This window comes from Falco naumanni, chromosome 12, assembly GCF_017639655.2.
Source record: "Falco naumanni isolate bFalNau1 chromosome 12, bFalNau1.pat, whole genome shotgun sequence".
NCBI lineage: Eukaryota > Metazoa > Chordata > Aves > Falconiformes > Falconidae > Falco > Falco naumanni.
This window is the reverse complement of record NC_054065.1, coordinates 8,943,419-8,962,333: the sequence shown is the minus strand read 5'-3', so window position 1 is coordinate 8,962,333 and position 18,915 is coordinate 8,943,419. Positions and strand designations below refer to the sequence as shown.

Below are 18,915 nucleotides of genomic sequence, written 5' to 3'. Positions count from 1 at the left end.
CTTGTCTGTTTTAACCTAGCTGAGCTCTTGGACTTCAAGACTCTTAGAAGTCTGAGTATCTGAAAGGCAGGTATTGTTGGTAAGAACAGCTGACTGAATTGAAGAGCAAAGTCCTCTATTTTGCAGTAGCTATGACTACAAAGCCAGGGTTATTTATTGAGAGGGTTTTTCAGAGTTATCTAACAGAAAGAGGGCATACATGGCACTTGGCATCTTAATTGCTGATGGGCTGAAGTTCTTACTGTTGAAGGCTCAGACACTTCAAATATTGGCTTTATGAAGACTCTTCTCCAAAGAGTTTGCATTGTAAATAAAAAGTTAATAGTGAGATAGAGAAATCTGGAATACACCCATCATTTTTCTGTATGCTTATACATTTGAAAGATCTTTGTACTTAGATAACTGAAGTCATTTGTTGTTCAGTCCAGATTGTTTGGATGTGTCTCAGTAGAGGAAAAGAATGATAGAACAACAGCCTTATGGATTACTTGAGGGGCTAATAGATCTGTGAGGTTAGGCACAATTCTTCCCCCCCCCCCCCCCCCCCCCCATTTCTAATTTGAGGACTTCTTGCCCCAAAAGAAAAGGACACTGCAGGGAAGCAATGTTTGAATCATGCTTTGTTATACACGAGAGGTTAAGCCAATACTTTATGTCTTGGGATGGCAGGAGTAAAAGAACAGATCACAAGAAACAAGGTATTAAAAGCAAAATATCACATGGACTAAAATCCAGGTGTCCTAGAGAAATTTCATACTATCATAATAGTTACAACAAAATTCCAAGATGTCATTCAAATCAACCTGATTATGTCTGAGGTTGTATCTTACGTTACTTCTGCCAAAGGTGGGCATTTGCTACATTTTCTTAAAGGCTGGCATCAGAAATGCGTGTGAGGGGGTTCACATGTGGATATCTTAAAACTTAGCTATGCAGGACTAGTTCCTGCTGGTAAGACCGTTACTAAGCCTGGTTTAATGCTCCATCTATTCAGGCAAAGTCGCTGCTGAGGTAGTTGCTAATTGAAGATTAAATATTTTTCAGGTTACTATGCAGTTGTTGACTGTGGAATGTGTGGATACAGTAACTTTTTTAAGTTACCTATTGCTAATGAATTAAGAATTTGCTTATGTGGCTACCCACAAGACCTAATCTGAGTTGCTGGGAGGTGAATTCTACCTGTAATATTATTGAAAATACAAATTTAAAAAGCAGATCAAGTACATGATTTAATGTAATGACTAGTCTGTATGTGTTGCCACAAGAGTGCGTAGCTTCCCCCCAAAAGCTAGAAATCATTTGACAGAAGACAGCACAAGGACACCTGCATGTTCATGTTCCAGGAGAGCCTTACTGCTGTGGATTAAACTACTGCCTTTCAGTATTGTTGATAAAATTTATTCTTATGGCTGAAGGCGTTTAATCTAGGTTGTCCTTCATACAAGAACTGATATGTGTGTACTAGTATATGAACTCAGGGAGTATTTCTGTTTCATGAGATATATAAGATTTCCCCTGTTTCTGCAGTCTCTGCCACTGGGTTTATTATTCTGGTTTCAGCTGCACTGTGAAAAAAGTTCTGGGAGTAGCAGAACCATCTCATTTAACTATTTGCAAAGTTTGCTAGTGCTTTTTATAAAACTGGTATCACAGAAGGGAATGTGGATATCATTATGTCTCCACTAGCAAGTTACTAAGATTGTGTTGATCACAGAAAACCTTATGCCCACATAAAATGTGCTTTATGACAAAACTCTTTTAAAGTACCAAGTATGTGCACAGTTTCTTTCTCTTACTGAGACACAATTGCAATCATATTTCTTTTAACTTCAGTCCCCATGAATCTTTTCTGCTGTTTTCTTGTCTGGCTTCTTAAGGTGAAACTTGAGAGACGGCGCAGCCCGTCTGTCAGCCAGGTTGGTCTCATCTAGCAGCTTTTGAATGTGCTGGCCGAGGTCAGCTGGATTTGACAGCTTGGTAGAGGTCTTGAAGATAATGAAGATGTGTTGTTCAGAGGAAATGGGTGGCCGTAAAAGTCTGCAAAGTCTGCAGAGCTCTCCCGAATGAGGGGGAGGCTGCAGCCCTGATCAGCTACCAGAGCATCCACCTAGGAACCTCCCTTCAAACTAAATCGGAAGGACATCTGATTGCAGTTGCTCTCCTTGATGTACAATTTGTAGTTGTTAACTTTTAGACTGTATTAGTATAAACATAGCTTCAGTCATTTAATATGTGCTTGTAGCCATATCAGTTAACAGCATGGGGTCACTACTTTGAGCTCAGGATATGCCAGGCTATTGCCCTGCTGTGGAGACAACTGTGATTTTTATACAGTGCAATCATGTAGTACTGGTGACTTTAAGCTGTAGTGGATTCCCAGAATCTTAAGATTAAGCCAGATTGCTTGACTTGTTCTGATTTAAGGTCTTAGCCAACATATTGAAACTACTTGTTATTGATGTTTTTAGAAAAACATATTTTAATCTCAAGGGTAATGAAAATTATTTTATTTTTGTATACAGACCACCAGATACATGTTTTTAATACTGCATCTAGGTGTGGAATCACATTTAAAACTAACATGCTATCTATAAAACAATTCAATAGGTATTGAAGAAGTTAAAACAACAAAACCGAACAAAACTATCTGGATAGGAAAGAGAAAGATTGCACCAACTTCAGTTTTCCTGTAGTTACACAAAGTAACAAAGAATTTACTGTGTAAGAAGGTTTTTGTTTGACTTTTTAAAGCATATGGTTGAATAGACTATTCCTCTTTTAAGAGTTACTCAGACAAAGGAAAGTGCTCTTGGTCTGTGTAATTCAACGGGATGTCAGGGCAAACACACAGTTAGTATGTTACAAGCTGCAAGAAAATGCCAAGGTCTTTCTGTGACACAGTGCTTGTTTTTCAGTTAAATCTACCTTGAATTGTCCTGGTCATTAAGCAACCCTCATGCTTTCACTTTGTGACCCCAGAAATACACCTGTGTAGTGAACAAGCAGAGTGATAAAACAGGAAATCCGTAACATTGTGCCTAAAATGGAAACATAAGGAGTAGCAGGCACTTTGCTGAAAAGAAAAGCCATTGAGCATGGTTGAGTTGCTTTTACAGGTGCTCAGATTATGTTTTTGAGTAGTTGAAAACAAAATCACACATCTGCTCTTCAGTATAATCCTTTCACAATAGATGTTCCATTAGATGTCTACTGTTAAGTGAATTTCCAAGAGTATATTTTACAGACCTTTTTCTATTTTGACACAGAGGTGCTCAGCAAGCCGTTCAGGTAGTGCCTGTGTCCTTGTCTGTGCATCCTTGGAGGTGGGCTGAAGTGGTCTTTCGAAACACCATTTGGGAAAATGGATTGCATTTTCTATCCTGTCTTTTTTGGTTTTCCCCTCCCACCCCCCCAGATGAAACACATCTCATTCTTTCTGTTCTTTTCCTGGCGTGGTGTCTGACAGGTATTACGGTAATCACAACTGATTCCCATAGTACCAATTTACTGGAAAATACAATATCATGATTTTCTAATGGGATAAACTATAATGAATGCTCTAGTGTCTAAATAATACAGAAAGGATTTATAAAAAGCCACTGTTTAAATAACGGAACCTTCCATTGAAGGACCTTAAAGGAAGGAACTTAAAGATTAACTTGGAAGAAGGCCAAACACATTTTGCATGTCTGTGAAAAGGGTTTTTCTAAAGCTTCCCTTAATTTATATGTGAGGTAACAGTGGCTTTCTGTGCTCTTGTCCCTTCTCTCTGTGGAAGGATCTTCAGAAAGTCTTGTGGAGGACTGGGTGAGTGATAAAATGAACAGGGGTCAGTGAAAGTTATTTTGAAACCTGTAGATACTGCTAACATATGGCTGCCTCTAGTATGATTTCAACTAGATGCCTGTGGAGGTGCAAAAACTGCTCTGGTCTTTGCCCTGAAAATAAGCAGGGGATATAAGGGAAGGAGAGGAAGAAACTTGCCATAGAGATACCTTCATTGGAGCTTTTTCCATGAAGCTGCTGGGTTTTGATATAGCTGCTGAACTACCTTCAGTCTGGGGAAGTTCTCATAACCCACATGCCCCTTGGGCAAGGTTTTAGTAATTTCTCTTCAGCACAGGTAAGCCATTTACCAAGTTATCCCACTAGCAGACAAGTATACTAGTTCTTTTAAGCATATCTTGGTACTAATACTGACACTGTTTATACTAAAGTGACAGTATTATTTGAAGTCGTTTTTCTGACACCCCTCCCTCCGCCCCCCCCCGCCCCTTTTTTAAAAATTATTCTTTCTACTCTCTTCCTCGCAATTAATTGCTAGATGACTAGCTGAATGTAACAATAGTAGAGGGTTAATAACAGCACTGGGCTGATGTATGTCCTTGTGTCTGTGCCAAGAAACTTGCTTGTCTGATCACTTTGTAGTTTGGTTATGGGTCAGGCGATCACGAGTTACAAGTTTCCTTCCCTTGTGATCCTGGAACTCCATCCACGTGGTGTATGAAACAGCAGCGAGAGCAGCCCGGAGGCTGGCCCTGAACACTGCTGTGTGAGCAGATTGGGCGGGGGTGGCGGGGGGAGCAAGCTTTCTTAAATCATCAGAGCGTTAATTGTGAATTAGTTTTGGCAGCCAGCCCTTTTACATTGCTTTGTGATGAGGGGGCTGGAATTAACGGGGCAGTTTGGTTAGTGGCTGGGGCTTGTCTCTGCGCTGAGGGAGGGCTAGTGCTTCCTATGGATGCTGCTTGCAGTAGGGTTCTCCTAGCCCAGAAAGTTCTCAGAAGGGTACCTAACGCTGCAGTACAGCTGTTTACAGCCTGAACCTTTAATTAAAGTGGAACTTGCAATCAAAACTTTTTTGAAAGCGACTCAGCCCCTGCTGAACTGCATTAAATGAGTCCCTGGAAATAACTGGCATCACACAAGCAATTGTTTTTGACGGGTTCCTCTCAAACTCTTCATGTGTACAATAAATTATACTTGGCTGTCTTGAAATGAAGCTTTAGCATTTGATTCCCATGAATTCTTTCCACTTCATTCAGGTTGACTTATTGATTCTGATCATAGTATTACTGTTTCAGGTTGTCCTCTCCCTATGCCTTCCCATACAAAAAAGCAAAATTCTGAATTCTGTTCATGATTTTTTTTTTTTTTTTTATTGGCTATTGCTCTACAGGGCCTTTTTTCCCTTTTTTTTTCTTTCTTTGTTTTTTTTTTTTTTAATTTGAGATTTTCATTCTTTAATAAAGTTTAGTAGTCTTATCAGTGTTATCACAAAAATTAATGTCTATAGGCTTCTCAGAATTTTGTGTGAGGCTTTAAACATTTTGCATCAGGTTTCCATTACTGAGTAGCTTTGGTTTTTGTAATATGGAGAGCTGGCTAGGTTTGGGAAGGAAAGTACCAGTTTTCCTTCATACATCTCAAGCATGAAGAAATTGAGACAAAAAAAGGAGTAAATCTGGCCCAAATGTCTTCCCACTGGAGTCCTTCCAAACTTCCTAGAGCAAGCAGGTCACAAATCTTCTTTGAAACAGATTTACATAGTAAGATAGACCATTTAATTGGGCCACATGACTTATTACACCTTCGCTGAGCAAATAGTTTCAGACAGGTAGAGACTGTTGAGGAAGCAGGATGGGTGGCAGCCATCCACAAGCTGCATTATTGTGATGCCAAAATCTATTTCCTACTAAAAAATACCATTGGACACTTCTCTGTTTCCCCGTTTGTTACCTAGCTGTATTTTAGTCTCTTAAGTGTAGACGTAGTAAAAGCTGCTGAGGATGACATGGAAATGAGTGAAGGTGCATCTCTTACGGCATGTTTTTCTGGGGTAGATCTAAACTCAGTTGTATAATTAATGCTGTAATTATTGCGATTATATATTTTTATTAGCTTAGAAAAGAACTTAAAAGTGCTTACTGAAATATCAGTACATTATTTGCTAAATCTTTATTCATTAATATAGATTTTTAAATGCGTTTTGCTTTTCTTCAGAATTTCTTCTGGAAAACTGAATGTGAATGGAGGGTGGGTGCACAGTCAGTTAAGGAACATAGAACTGGTGATCCAGTGCACCACGAGGAAGAAAGTGTCACTGAAATCCTGAACTTGGGTCTCCTGTTACTAGGAGGAAGTTTCTGTTTCTCTCTCTCTCTTTTTTTTTTTTTTTTTTTTTTTTTTTGGTTGGTGCAGTGGATTTTTTTTTTTTGTTGGTGCTGTGGATATCCAGTAATTGCTGAGATACCATACAATATGGTCAAGCAGCACTTCAAAGCCCTCTGCTTTGTCAGGTGACTCAGATGGTTTTGGAACAGGGGTGTGTGTTAGATTTGGGAAGAGAGGTTTTGTATGGTGTATATAGCAGTCTTCCTCTTCTGGCTCTTTCGTGTGGATGTTTTTAATAACACAGGAGATGTTGTCATTCAAAAGCAGCCTATATTACTCTTATGGCCAACTATAATGAAATCCCATCTCTAGCAAGCAGGTTGATACATGCTGGTTTTAGACACTAAGGTAATGATTTTTTATGATAGTTTTGAAAACAGAAACATATGATGTGAAATAGATGGCAGGTACATGAAAACACTGCTGCAAAACTAGACTCTTGCCCGCCCGCCCCAGAATTGATGTGCTTTGGAAAGCAACAAACCCATGTAACGCTCCCTTGGTAGCAGAGCCGCTCCTGCACAGCTGTGATGCATCACAACTGAAAAAATAAATTGGGTACCTCATTTCTAAGAGAGTTTTAAAATACTGGGGTTTTGTGGTTTAAATATTTAGTCCCTGTTTCCTAGGCTTATGGGTAAATGGGAACTGCTGCTAGTAGGGTGGTGGTAGGAGGCAGGGGCTTATCTCGTAGTGTTCTGTTTCGCAGTTCCTTAGAGCCATATAATTGACTTCACTGGGCTTTGGATCAGACTACTCCAAATTAAGAACAAACCACTTAATTGACTTGCAGAGTCAAACTTCTGAAGCAGGTTTGCCCAAGCTGCTGCTCTGTTTCTAGATGATGGGATTTGGAGGCAAGCCCAAGTACTTCAAATATATCCCATAGCAATAAATAAACATTGGTCACAACAATTAAAAAATGACTTATAAATGAATTCACTGGATAATTGACTGTTGCAAGCAACCTGTTGAGTGGAAATATGACTGTAGATAATTGTGATATGTTTTATTTAACATATTTGTCTTTTTCCTTTCTTTTTTCCTCGCCCCCCCCCCCGCCCCCAGGGAGAAAGACCTTAATGCAAAGTTTATTATTTCAATGGAAAAAAATAAAACTACAATCACAAACTTAAAGGTGAGTAAACATGATTTAAAAAAGGAATTCCTAACTGAACTAACTGAATAGTTGCCAAAACATGTCTGGACAGACAATGGTGCTCACTGCACTGTGGAGAACAGCTTTAATTTTTAAAATACAAGGTTGAGATTTTTTTGGCAAATAGATTTAACTGTTTATTTGCTGCGCTGTGATGTTCTGAAAACCACTCTACGGGTTGTATCTCATAGGTCATTACTTAGCTCAAAAATGAAAGCCAGCAATGGAAGAGAGGTACCTGTCTGGTAGCTATTAAAACTTTGCTTCATCTGTAGAAGTAGGCTTCTGGAATTGCCGTGAAAGTGAACTAAACACAAAGTACCCACCACTTGCTGTAATATTTTGATGGTATATTTTAGCATTTCTTTCAGCAAGAGAAATCACGCACAGCAAATATGCTTTTGGAAGACAGTTTCCGATGACAAATATATGAAAAGGAATTTCACTGTGTAGTTTGTTTAGACTGATTCAGATAGCAGTGAATATTGCTGAAGTATAGTGAGCTGTCTGTCATGCCTTGAGCATGATGATAGCCTTAAGCAGCAAGTATGTATCAACACTGTAATTATGACTCCACACTGAAATGCTGTTAACAATGCAAAGGTCTCTTTGGTTCCTATTAATTATGTGTGTAGGATAATCCTTTATTATAATCTGAATTTCATATACAAGACTGACATAACTGGACATAAGTATTGTGATAAAAATGTACCGTGGTAGGAGTAGTAAGCTAAACCCCAAATAATTCCTGCTGTGCTATCTTGTAACACGACTGTCCTTCTTGCTGAAGGGAGTATCTGTTGCTGATTTCCTCACTGATGTTGAAGTACTAGGCTAACCTGTCAGTATAAATTTCTAAATGTGTATAGCCTTATGTTGAATTTGCATTCTGATTATTTATTTTAAAACGTTTTTAATTGCTTCATCAGGATGTATCATACCAGCCCTTTTTTTTTTTGGTATTTTTATTTTTTAAATAGGTACCAGAGGGTGGTACTGGAGACACTGGACGAGAAAGAACTAAGACATTTACCTATGATTTTTCTTATTTCTCAGCAGACAGCAAAAGTCCCAGCTTTGTCTGTCAAGAAATGGTAGGATTTCTGGATTTTTTTTTTTTCTCCTTCCTCTTTCCTCTGGCTTGAAAGCATTCTTTGAAACTTCTTTCCACTGCTAGTGCTTCTTGTGTAATTTAGAAATTCCCTAGGCACCTGAGAAGTTGATTTTTTTTTTTTTTAAACTTATCTAATATTGTTAAATTCCTTCTTTCTAGTTCTCTGATCTGTCTTGTAAGGTCAAGTTAGAAAACTTCCTTGAGAGCTAAATTTGTTTCTGAAAAGCATTTTTGAAAAAAAATCTCTTTTAAAAAACAAGCATGTATCTTTAACTCACTTAGACAGAAACATTCCTCTTATCTGGTTTAAGTGTTTTTTGGGTTTTTTTTGTCCAAAAGTCTTGGTAGACCTTAAAGAAGACTCCTATTTCTCCTCCCTTGATTATTCAGCCTAGGAAAGGACAAAATTGCCTTTCTTCCTGCACACTCAGAACAGAAAATCAAACTCAGAGCTATAGGTATTACTTAAATGAACAGGTAGATCCTCCCTTGACCTCATATTTCATGTGAACATTGAACCTTTTGCTGTTTTACATTCCCAATAAATTTATTAAGTAAAAATAAAGTGTTTTGTGATTATTGTCTTCTCTTTGGATTTTGTGGAACTTGGGGTGCTGTACGCTTCAAGTGAGAGTATTTATTCCCTCCTTAGGATAATGCAAGGGTTTGCTGAATATGATGTAAGCTACTTGGATACATACCTTTTTGGTATGTACTTCATCTATTCTGTAACCCCAAAATCAAGGATAGTGGTATGGCTAATCCTAAAAGCCTCAAAATTAAAACTAATAATAAGAAACAAGAAGTTCAAGCCTATATAAAAAATATTTATGAGAAGGACAAGCTTTGCTATTATATTTAATGACTGTAATTGAAAGGAAATTTATACCTGAATTTTCTATTTAACCATCAAAGTGGTAGGTCCTCTTTTTTTTTTTTTTTTCTGAAACTTCCTTTTTTATTTCACTGAGTTATTAGTTCGTGTTTAATCCAAACATTTGTTCATCTATATTCTTGAACTTCCAGCATTGTTATTACTTGATGATACTCATTTAAGTAATACAGTTTTTGCTATATTCTCTGAAATATCAAGAAGTATACATCTGTTTGGGCATTGATGTGGAAATATCCTAATTACTTAAGCACTGTGGCAAATTCAAGTAGTGTATTTGCAATAATTGGAACCCTAGTTTCTGTAAGCAGGTGTTGCAGGACATATGGCTTTACTAGAACTTTAGCAAATGCTTTAAGCTGAACATTTAGAGAATTATTTATTTTAATTAAAGCAGCTTTGATCATGTATTTTTCTGATCTCTTTTTAACTGAAACTTGAGATTTTGGTTGTGGTTCTACAGACACAACAAATGTTTGCCTTAAGTTTGCTCATACAAATTGATTAGGGACTCAGTTTACTATTGGTTTCATGAAAATGCATATATTTCTCAGTGATAACTGATACCCATATTCTCAGTTCTTCCTGATATAGATGAGTACATCTCCATAAAACAGTATTATTGATGTTTCAATGCATATTTGGAAAAGTCTGCAAAAAGTACCATAAAAGTAGTTATGGAAATTCTTCTTAAGCACCAATTGTAGCTTAGCTTTATGGATATTTAATTCTTGGATCATTTAGGTAGCTGTTTCTTTACCTGACTTTAGATACTTCTAGAAAGCTATGTTAGATGAGACTCGTTAGAAGAATGCCAAGAAAAGAGTCCATTGTTAGGCTGTTGCTGTTACAATGCAGTTTTTTTCCAGAATCTGAATATGGTATGAAATAATGAAGTTAATTCTTGTTAAAACAGCCATTTGTAAAACTTGAATTAATATAAATGGATATCCAAGTTGTATCCTGTGTTGGTGTCCAATTTCTGCATATAAGTGATAAACTAAGTTCCATATTTTAAGTTTTTTAATTTGTGCCATTTTGCCTGTTTCAGAGCAAAGTTGAGGCAAGATCAGTATAACTTACCTGTGTCAGAAGCTTAGAGGGAAAAAAAAAAAGAATTAAGATACCCATATAGGGATCACTGCAGCAGCCTTGAGCAATGATTTTTTTTAAAGCTGTGAGCTTTATGTTTTGTAGCAATAGGATGCTAACAATAAATCCTAAGCATGGCTTAGATGTCCATGTACAACACCCTGCTATTACAGTGTGCCCCACAACCCCAGACTGCCTCTTTCATCCTTACTGGCAAGAATGCTAACTTCATTTGCTCAGCCACACTATTATTGTCCCTGTGTCAAGTGTTATTTTAATTACAATGTGAGCAGCACATGGAAAACAACAGGAATTTTCAAACCGTGGGAGTGCAATTTCTGAACAAATGCTGCACAAGCTATTGTTTTGCTTGTTACTAGTTTCATATTTAATTGGAAGACTTTGTAGTTAAGCTTTTATCAAGTTGCTGAAGAATTTCCACTTTACTGCACCAGGTGCGTAGAGGGGCATCTTTCATTCACATTCGCCCTGTCATGGAATAAAATTGATCTTGATTGTCGGTATTGCAGTTCCTTAGTGTGCTTTGTTCATGATTGTTATATTTTTCCATTTGAAAGGCAGAAAAATATTAAATGGAAGTCTGTCTAATATTTCGTGCCCCATCAATATGCCTTGTAGATGCAAAATGTGCTTTAGTGTTCAAAAATAGAGTGGGAGTGGCAATTTACCATCAGGCTATTTGGTTTGTATTTCCAGAAGAGAAATAAATAGAATTTTGTTGTTTACTGCCCTTTTGTGACAAACGAGTATCCCAGACACTTGTTTCTGACAAAGTCCCATCCTAACAATGACTTTTCTTCTAACCTGTGTGTTAAGCCTCTGTTCAGACAACACTGACTGTAACTGTCCTATGTACTACCTCAAATCACTGTGCAGGGTATGCACACATTTTTAAAAGGGAAAATGTAGTCAAAACAGTGCATAAAGACTTGGTGCAGGTGGTGAGGTAAAAACTTGAACATAGACAAAGGGAAAAGTGGCAGGGGGACTACAGGAGCAGTTACTCAGGGGAGAAAATTCAACTAAGGTGCTACTTTTCAAATGACAAACAAAAGGGGAATTGTGCTTTGGCTCGTCTTTATACTCCTTTGCTCAAGGAAAAGTCAAGTTTGAGTATTCCAAGGGCATGCTTGCAAGTGAGCCTTAATGATTAAAGAAATTAACCAGCAGTCCTTCAAGGGAGGAGTAGCATGATTATACTGTGCGTGTGCCATTTGCTGTTAATAATTACTTGTACACAGTGTTTAATTTAAACCACGTATACTGTGGTCTAGTAGCCAAATCATCTGAAGCACTGATGAGATTTTTGAAAATCATGTTTGTATTGGGAGACTCAGATCAATATTTTCATTGAGAGAAGTGCTGTGCCAAGTGTTACTCCTTGCTCAGCGGGATATGGATGGAAATGAGGGGTATGGCAATGAAAGGTCAGGAATCTGGGAGGGGTACTGGAGCCAATATTGCAGAGGATGGTGGTGAAGAGATCTGGTGAGAGCTGAAGTTATTAGGTGAGGACAAACTCTCATATTGTGGGATGTAGAGGAAGGATCTTTACCAGTTTGTAAATGTTGAAGGAAAAAGAGAACAGGCTAGCTAATGAAAGAAGGTACTTAGCATATAGAAAACATGTTTCCATGTTTGTCAGCCTAAAAAGTATTGGTACATAAAAGCCAGTTAGGGAGGAAATATGGAGAAAATAATGGGCCATTTTCTTACACTTGGTTAAAGGAAAAAACCAAAATCAAACAAAAAAACCCTCTAAAAACGGAAACCAAGAAACTACCAGGATCACTGAAACATTATTTGCAGGACATGGAGAACTGGCAAAGATACACAAAGTGAGTAGATATTAAAAATAAGGAGAAGTATACTAAGTGTCTGGGATTACCTTCTTTCTACAGCTCTAATTTCTTTCGGCAGCATTTTTTGTTCTTCCTCATGCCAAGCAGATCTCTGCCAGAAAATGAAGTATAAAATACACTGTTGCAGGTTGCAGTGCTGTAAACTAAATATGGTTGTAAAATTCAGTATCTTATTTGAAGTACTAATTTCCTGTCCTATAGTAAATATCATTGATGATGCCAATAGCTTATCTTGTGGTAGGTTATTGTTTAATATTTGCCATGCTGGACTGATAAAAAACTTTTTTCTGCAAGCTTTTGTTGTCTTAAAAAACTTTCTTTGCTTTTAGGTTTTCAAAAATCTTGGTACAGATGTGCTTAAATCTGCTTTTGAAGGTTATAATGCTTGTGTTTTTGCATATGGACAGACTGGATCTGGGAAGTCCTACACCATGATGGGAAATGCGGTATGTTGTATTTTCATAGAATCATAGAATACCAGGTTGGAAGGACCTCAAGGATCATCCGGTCCAACCTTTCTTGGCAGAAGTACGGTCTAGACAAGGTGGCCCAGCACCCTGTCCAGCTGAATCTTAAAAGTGTCCAGTGTTGGGGAATCCAGCACTTCCCTGGGGAGTTTATTCCAATGGCTGGCTGTGAAAAATTGTCCTCTTGTGTCCAAACCCAATCTCTCCAGGAGTAATTTGTACGCATTACCGCTTTTCTGTGTGAATCCTTGTAAGAAGGGAGTCTATCTTTTTTGTAGCCACCCTTTGAATATTGGAACGTGTTGATTAAGGTCTCCGCTAAGCCTTCTTTTCTCAAGGCTGAACAAACCCAGTTCTCTCAGCTTTCCTCATATGGCAGTCTTCCCAGTCCTTTGGTTGTCTTTGTGGTCCTTCTCTGAACCCTTTCCAGCCTGTCCACATCTTTTTTTGTATAGTGGAGACCAAAACTGAACACAATTCTGGGTGTGGCCTGCCAAGCGCTGAGAAGAGTGGCAGAATGACTTTATCTCTGCTGGTCATGCAACGCAGCATCCTGTTGGCTTGCTTTGCTGCAGCAGCACACTGTTCACTCGTATTGAGCTGGCTGTTCACCAGGACCCCTGGGTCCCTTTCCACAGAGCTGCTCCTCCCCAGCCAGATAGACCCCAGCCAGTGCTCCACTCCTGGATTGTGTTTTCTCAGACCTTACATTTATCTCTGTTGAACTTTGTAAGGTGTTTGTTAGCCCACTCTTCTGCCTATCCAGGTTTTCCTGTAGGATGGCTGTCCCTTTTGAAGTATCCACTTCCCGACTCAGTATGGTGTCATCAGCAGACTTGTTGAGGGTACATTTCATCCCATCATCCAGATCACTTATGAAGATACTAAACAGTGTTGGGCCTGATACCAGTCCCAGGGGACCCCACATGTGACAGGCTGCCAGTTTGAAAGGGGGCTATTTACCACCCCCCTCGCGCTGAGGCCCGTCACCGAGTTACCCCCCACCACACAGACCACTTCTCTAGACTGTAGTGCATCAGCTTCTTCAGGAGGCGGCTGTTGGAAACTGTATCGAAAGCCTTGGAGAAATCCAGGTAGAAAATGTCCACTGCTCGCCCTGCATCAGCTGAGCAGGTGTTTTTTGTTTTTTGGTTTTTTTTTTTTATTTTATTCTGTAGCAGTGCATTGAAATTAGGCTATTGCAAGAACATGGTTTTGTGAAATTATTACTGATACTGTCTATCTGCTACTCACCCTCCATGTAATCAGAGGTTTCAGAAGCTCTTTGTTTTATAGGTAGATATATTCAGTTGGAAGACGTGTCTTTCAGTAATGCTCTGTCATGTTGGACAAAAAGCAATAATTTTTGTTCAGTAACAAACCCCAAAATTGCAAATGTTTTCTGCTTATTTTCTATGCCAACTCAAGACAAGAAAAAAAGAAGATACTGGTTTTGAGAACATGGATGATGAGCCCTTTCTTAAGAGATCTGTTTTTTAGACCTCTTTTTAAAGGGTCAGAAGATTAAACTAGCTCCTTGTCCCCTGTTTAGAGAAGGCCATCAAGTGAGGAGTAGAAACTGGGGATGAGAGTAGCTAAATGTAGGTTTCAGCAAACCATTATAAGATGATTGAGTAACTTTAATTTTAAGGATTACGTCCTGTTGAGCACTGCAGTGAAGACTCTGGAAGAGGAAGGTGTGATAGGGGGAATATTTGGCAGTTTTTGAGTAAAGGGTGGAAGTAGTTTCTTGCAGTTGCCTCCGTGCGTGTCCAAGGACAGAAAGAACCCACTAAACTGTTGGGATTGGAGCAGTTTAAAAGGGCCAGCTGAGATGAAGCCTGTTTGCCATGATGTTTGCCATGCAGCCTCTACAGGTTTCATCCCGTAAGGTTTAATCCTTGGGGAAAGAAAATACATCATATCTTCTCCCAGCAGAATTGAAAAGGAGAATATTACCGCTTGTCCTTCCTTAGATAAATCGCTCTTCTGAAATGTAGTAAGATTGGCCACATTGTACCTTCTTTAGCTTAGGAGAGTAAATTAGCTGTAAATCTTTTTCTTTCAGTTGTCACAGAATAAGTAGCTTTATATTTAACTTCAAAATGGTAAGCAGAATAGACTTTTGTAACCAGAAAAGATCTTATGACCTAGATGTGGATTTCTATTTAAGAAATTTATAAAAGTGACATTTTTATGAGACTACCTCACTGTATGTAATGACCGTAATCATCAAGACATTTTGCAAATGAATAGGTGCTGAAGTTTGTTTGACACTGTTCAATAATAAAGGTCTAATCTTCTTGCCATGATACATAAATACTTTAATCTGGCTTTGTACAGAGTGTGTATAAAATATACTCAGCCGCCAAGTTAAATGCTTGAAAATTGATGGCCCTGTCAGAGAGACTATGGTGCTATAAGAAAACTTGAATTGGATATAAATTTTCTTTTTTCCTTACTTCTCCTTAAAAAGTATGATTTCTATTCTCATTTTGCTTTCAGTATCTGCTGTTCTTGGCTCTGGAAGGCTTCTTCTGCAATACTGTGTGCTACAATCATTTCAAGAAATATGTGGACCAGTTAGAATTAAGTCTTGAGCAGAGACACTGAAATGATCAGAGATCTATAAAATACGATCTGTCAGGAAAGTCAGGCTTGCTTATGCAGAGAAAGGAAGATAGTGGAGAAATAAAAAGTCTTCCAAGACATGAGAGGCGGCTGCAGAATGGAAGGGAATGATTTGTTCCCTATGCCCAAGGTAGATGGGTAAAACCCAGTACATTTAAATTGCAATAAGGAGTTTTCTGGTTAGATAGCACAGAAGGAAAACGGGCTTTTAATGAGAAAATTCAGCTCTGGAGTGAACTACCTCTTTTGGTTCTACAGATTTCCGTGACTGGAAACTCTGCAACCCAGAAAAAAACCCTGTCAAATATGTAGTTGATTCTGCCTTGGAGCCGTAGGGGGTGAAAAGGGAGAAAATGTTTCAATATAGTTTCTAATGAAGAGTGTACATTCTGTAAGATGTAAATTTTATTGATAAAATATGCTGAGAACTGTGTGTTCCTCCTTTCTCATCGTTATATTGCTATGGTTGAAGTTACTCAATTAGACCTAAATTTTCCTATTTTGAGACCTTTACAGTTGCTAAATGATGTCAGACACTAATGACTTGCCTGAAACTTTGTGATGGATCTTTCATATTTTTTCATTAAGCTTTAATTAAAACTATTCAGGTGTTTCCAAGCATGAGATGAAAGAAAAGTCTTTTTCCCCTTCCAGTGTTCAAAAAAAAAAAAAAAAAAGCAAGCCTATAGGAATTTCCAACACTGAACCCTGAAACTTTAACTGGAGGTAGAGAATGATACAGATTGGGAGAGGCTGCTCCTCTGTTAACAAAGGCAACAGTCTCAAAAAAAAGCCTGATTAAACTGCAACTGCAAGTTTCTCCCTTTGACTAGGAGTTGTTACGGTTTTTTTTTTTCTTCTTTTTTTTAAACCAAAGTGCAGTAGGGTGAAGGGCTAGGTATGATAGGAGGAGAACAGATTATTATTTCAAAGAATGAGACCTGGTTTGAGAAGGACAGAGAGGGTCTGATTAAGAGGAGGAGGAAGTCGGAAAAGGGCAGAATGGTGGGATAGAGTATGATTTTTTTTTTTTTTTTTTTAAAAAAGACTGGATGATGAATGAGGAATTATATCGGGGCAAAGGAAAGAGGAAGAGGAGCTCAGAGGTGGCACCTGGAAGAAGATTGCTGGGACAGAGAATGCAGGGGGAAGACGAAGGATGAGGACAGAGGGGGCCAGAGTGGGAGAAGACTGGTGTGCGCTTGGGCAAAAATGGTCAGATTTTATGTGGGGGTCTGAGTAGAAGAGAAATCTTTGCTTGTGGAGCACTCCCCTGCCAGAGTGTGGTGCAGGGGAGTCTGCTGTCCTCATGTTTTTCTGCTGCCAGGTGTCTGTAGAATGCCACCAGGCAAACTCTTGGGTGCCTGGAGTGTCTGGGCTATGCTCATGCTGGATGTTTGGGCTGATATGTCCTATTTGCCTCCTATTTAATTATAAGGCCCCTAACTCTAAGCAAGAACATTTCTTGCCTCAGCGGCGCATAGAATTAGAATTAGTCCATCGCATCAAATCTCTTGCATGTTTTTGGACTGGAGGCAAATTATAGTTGACAGACTGTTTTGTAAGCTACTTCTGAGTTTGCAGCTCTGAGCCTAAAGCTTATCTGTATGTATGTGTCTTCACCCTTTATTCCTGGGAGCTATGTTCACTCATTCCAGCTCTGAAGGAGTGTTAGCTGCTGTCCCGAAGTGGTGGGTAGGAGGTGTGCCCAGCAGGTAGTTGGTCATCTACATAACCAGACCCAGCGGGATGGGGCAGCTGGGAGCAAGCAACCCCTCGTCAGCTGGGAACAGAGCTGCGTGCGCTCCCCTGCTCCCAGCTCTGCGGCTGGGGATGGCCCTGGCTTTCATTTACTGCTTGCCTGGAAAGGGATCTCCCTGGAGCAACACGGAGAGGAGAGCTGCATGCTAAGTCTCTGGATATCTCTTGCAGTCTGACACGTGTTTGACATCAGCGGTGGAGCAGCAGACTCACTGGGATGAGGCTCAATTCTCAAGTGCCAGTTTAACAGAGACAGTGATGTCCTGCGCTGCTGGCCGCTCTGTTAGCTGAAGTGGCAAAGACCCTGTAATGGATAGTTGCAGCCCTGCTAGTAAACCACACAGTCTGTAGGGATCTGTGAGAAGGAATATGTTTTTTTCGGCTTGCTTTATTAAACTGACTGAGCACTTTACGTCTAAGAACCCTTTAACTGCAGAGTTGAGCATTCAGAATTTAGATACCAAATTTAATTCGGCTGCATTGTGGGATACAGTGACTGTAGTTTTGGTTTTGTTATTGCATGGTAATTTATCCAGAGGACCTGCTGCATCCTTCAAGACAGGCAGGACTGTGAGCTGGGCTTTGGGGGTTTGTATAAGAATGGCTCATGGGTGCATGTTCGTGGCTCTTGTCCCATTCTCTGCAGGTGTTGCCAAGTCCATAGTGAAATGAGAGAGAGGAAGTTAGATGTTATTGAGATAAGGCAGTTCATTTGTTGCTCTGAGGAGCTGGTTTCTGCATTAAGCATTTGGGATTATTTGAACTAAAAGGGAGGGACAAAATATATCCCAATAGCAAAGAATTGGAGGTAGTATATATGTTCCAACACACACAAGGATTAAAGTCTCAAGGTGACTTCAGTTAAATAAAGTGCAAGAGAGTATTTGTTGAAAAGTTTTGTTCCCCCTCCCTCCTTTCTGGACGTTGGAATGTTCAGCTAGTGATCTTGGGTTTTATGTTTCAAAATTTATTGTGCATGTGTACATAGCCTTGGAAATAAGAATTATTGTTGTTGCAGGGTGATGCAGGTTTAATACCTCGAATTTGTGAAGGATTATTCAGCAAAATAAGTGAAAAAACAAAGCGGAATGAAGCATCCTTTCGAACAGAAGTCAGGTAGGTCTTGGTGTGTTAATAAGCTTGCTGGTTATTGAACTTGTTACAGTTAAAACCACCCGGTTTCACTTTATCTCTGAGAAAAGTGTGTCTTTTTCAAATAACTTTCCATGCTTGCCCTCAATCCTATAATTGATTTTTGTTGGCAGTCGTAGTCAAAATACGCAGTACTTCTAACTTCAACAGTTGTGCATTTTGCTTTGATTAAATGATAGTGAAAATGCCTTTGGTACTGAACAGCATCTTCCTTATTTGTACCTTAATTTCAGACTGGCATTAGGAGATCTTGATCTTGCTAATGTCTGCTTCCCTTCTACTTGCTTCTGGCTTTTTTCCTTATGATACAAGTGTGCTGTAGTCATTACTATCTTTAGCCAGCTTTGGAGCCTAGCTTCTCCAGACATCTTGCTTTCAAACACAGTGTTAAGACAGCTCTCCTTCCTTTAAAGACTGTTGAATCAGTCAGTGGTTTTCTAATCTTTTTCTTTCAGTTATCTGGAAATTTATAATGAACGTGTGAGAGATCTTCTCAGACGGAAGTCATCAAAAACTAATAATTTACGAATACGAGAACATCCGAAGGACGGGCCGTATGTTGAGGGTAAAGTGTTTTGCACTGGATATTT

At 39.0% G+C, this 18,915-nt stretch overlaps 1 protein-coding gene across 6 annotated transcripts in view; it reads left to right on the top strand.

Annotated features, from left to right (window-relative positions):
• The window catches only part of KIF16B (kinesin family member 16B), a 141,643-nt gene that overhangs the window by 8,793 nt on the left and 113,935 nt on the right, over positions 1-18,915 (top strand). For all 6 annotated transcript variants that reach the window (XM_040612062.1, XM_040612061.1, XM_040612063.1 and 3 more), the window contains exons 2-6: positions 7,243-7,312; positions 8,314-8,427; positions 12,644-12,760; positions 18,192-18,289; positions 18,781-18,890. In XM_040612062.1, the coding sequence (XP_040467996.1) occupies positions 7,243-7,312; positions 8,314-8,427; positions 12,644-12,760; positions 18,192-18,289; positions 18,781-18,890 (509 nt within the window). The remainder of the gene's footprint in view (positions 1-7,242; positions 7,313-8,313; positions 8,428-12,643; positions 12,761-18,191; positions 18,290-18,780; positions 18,891-18,915) is intronic.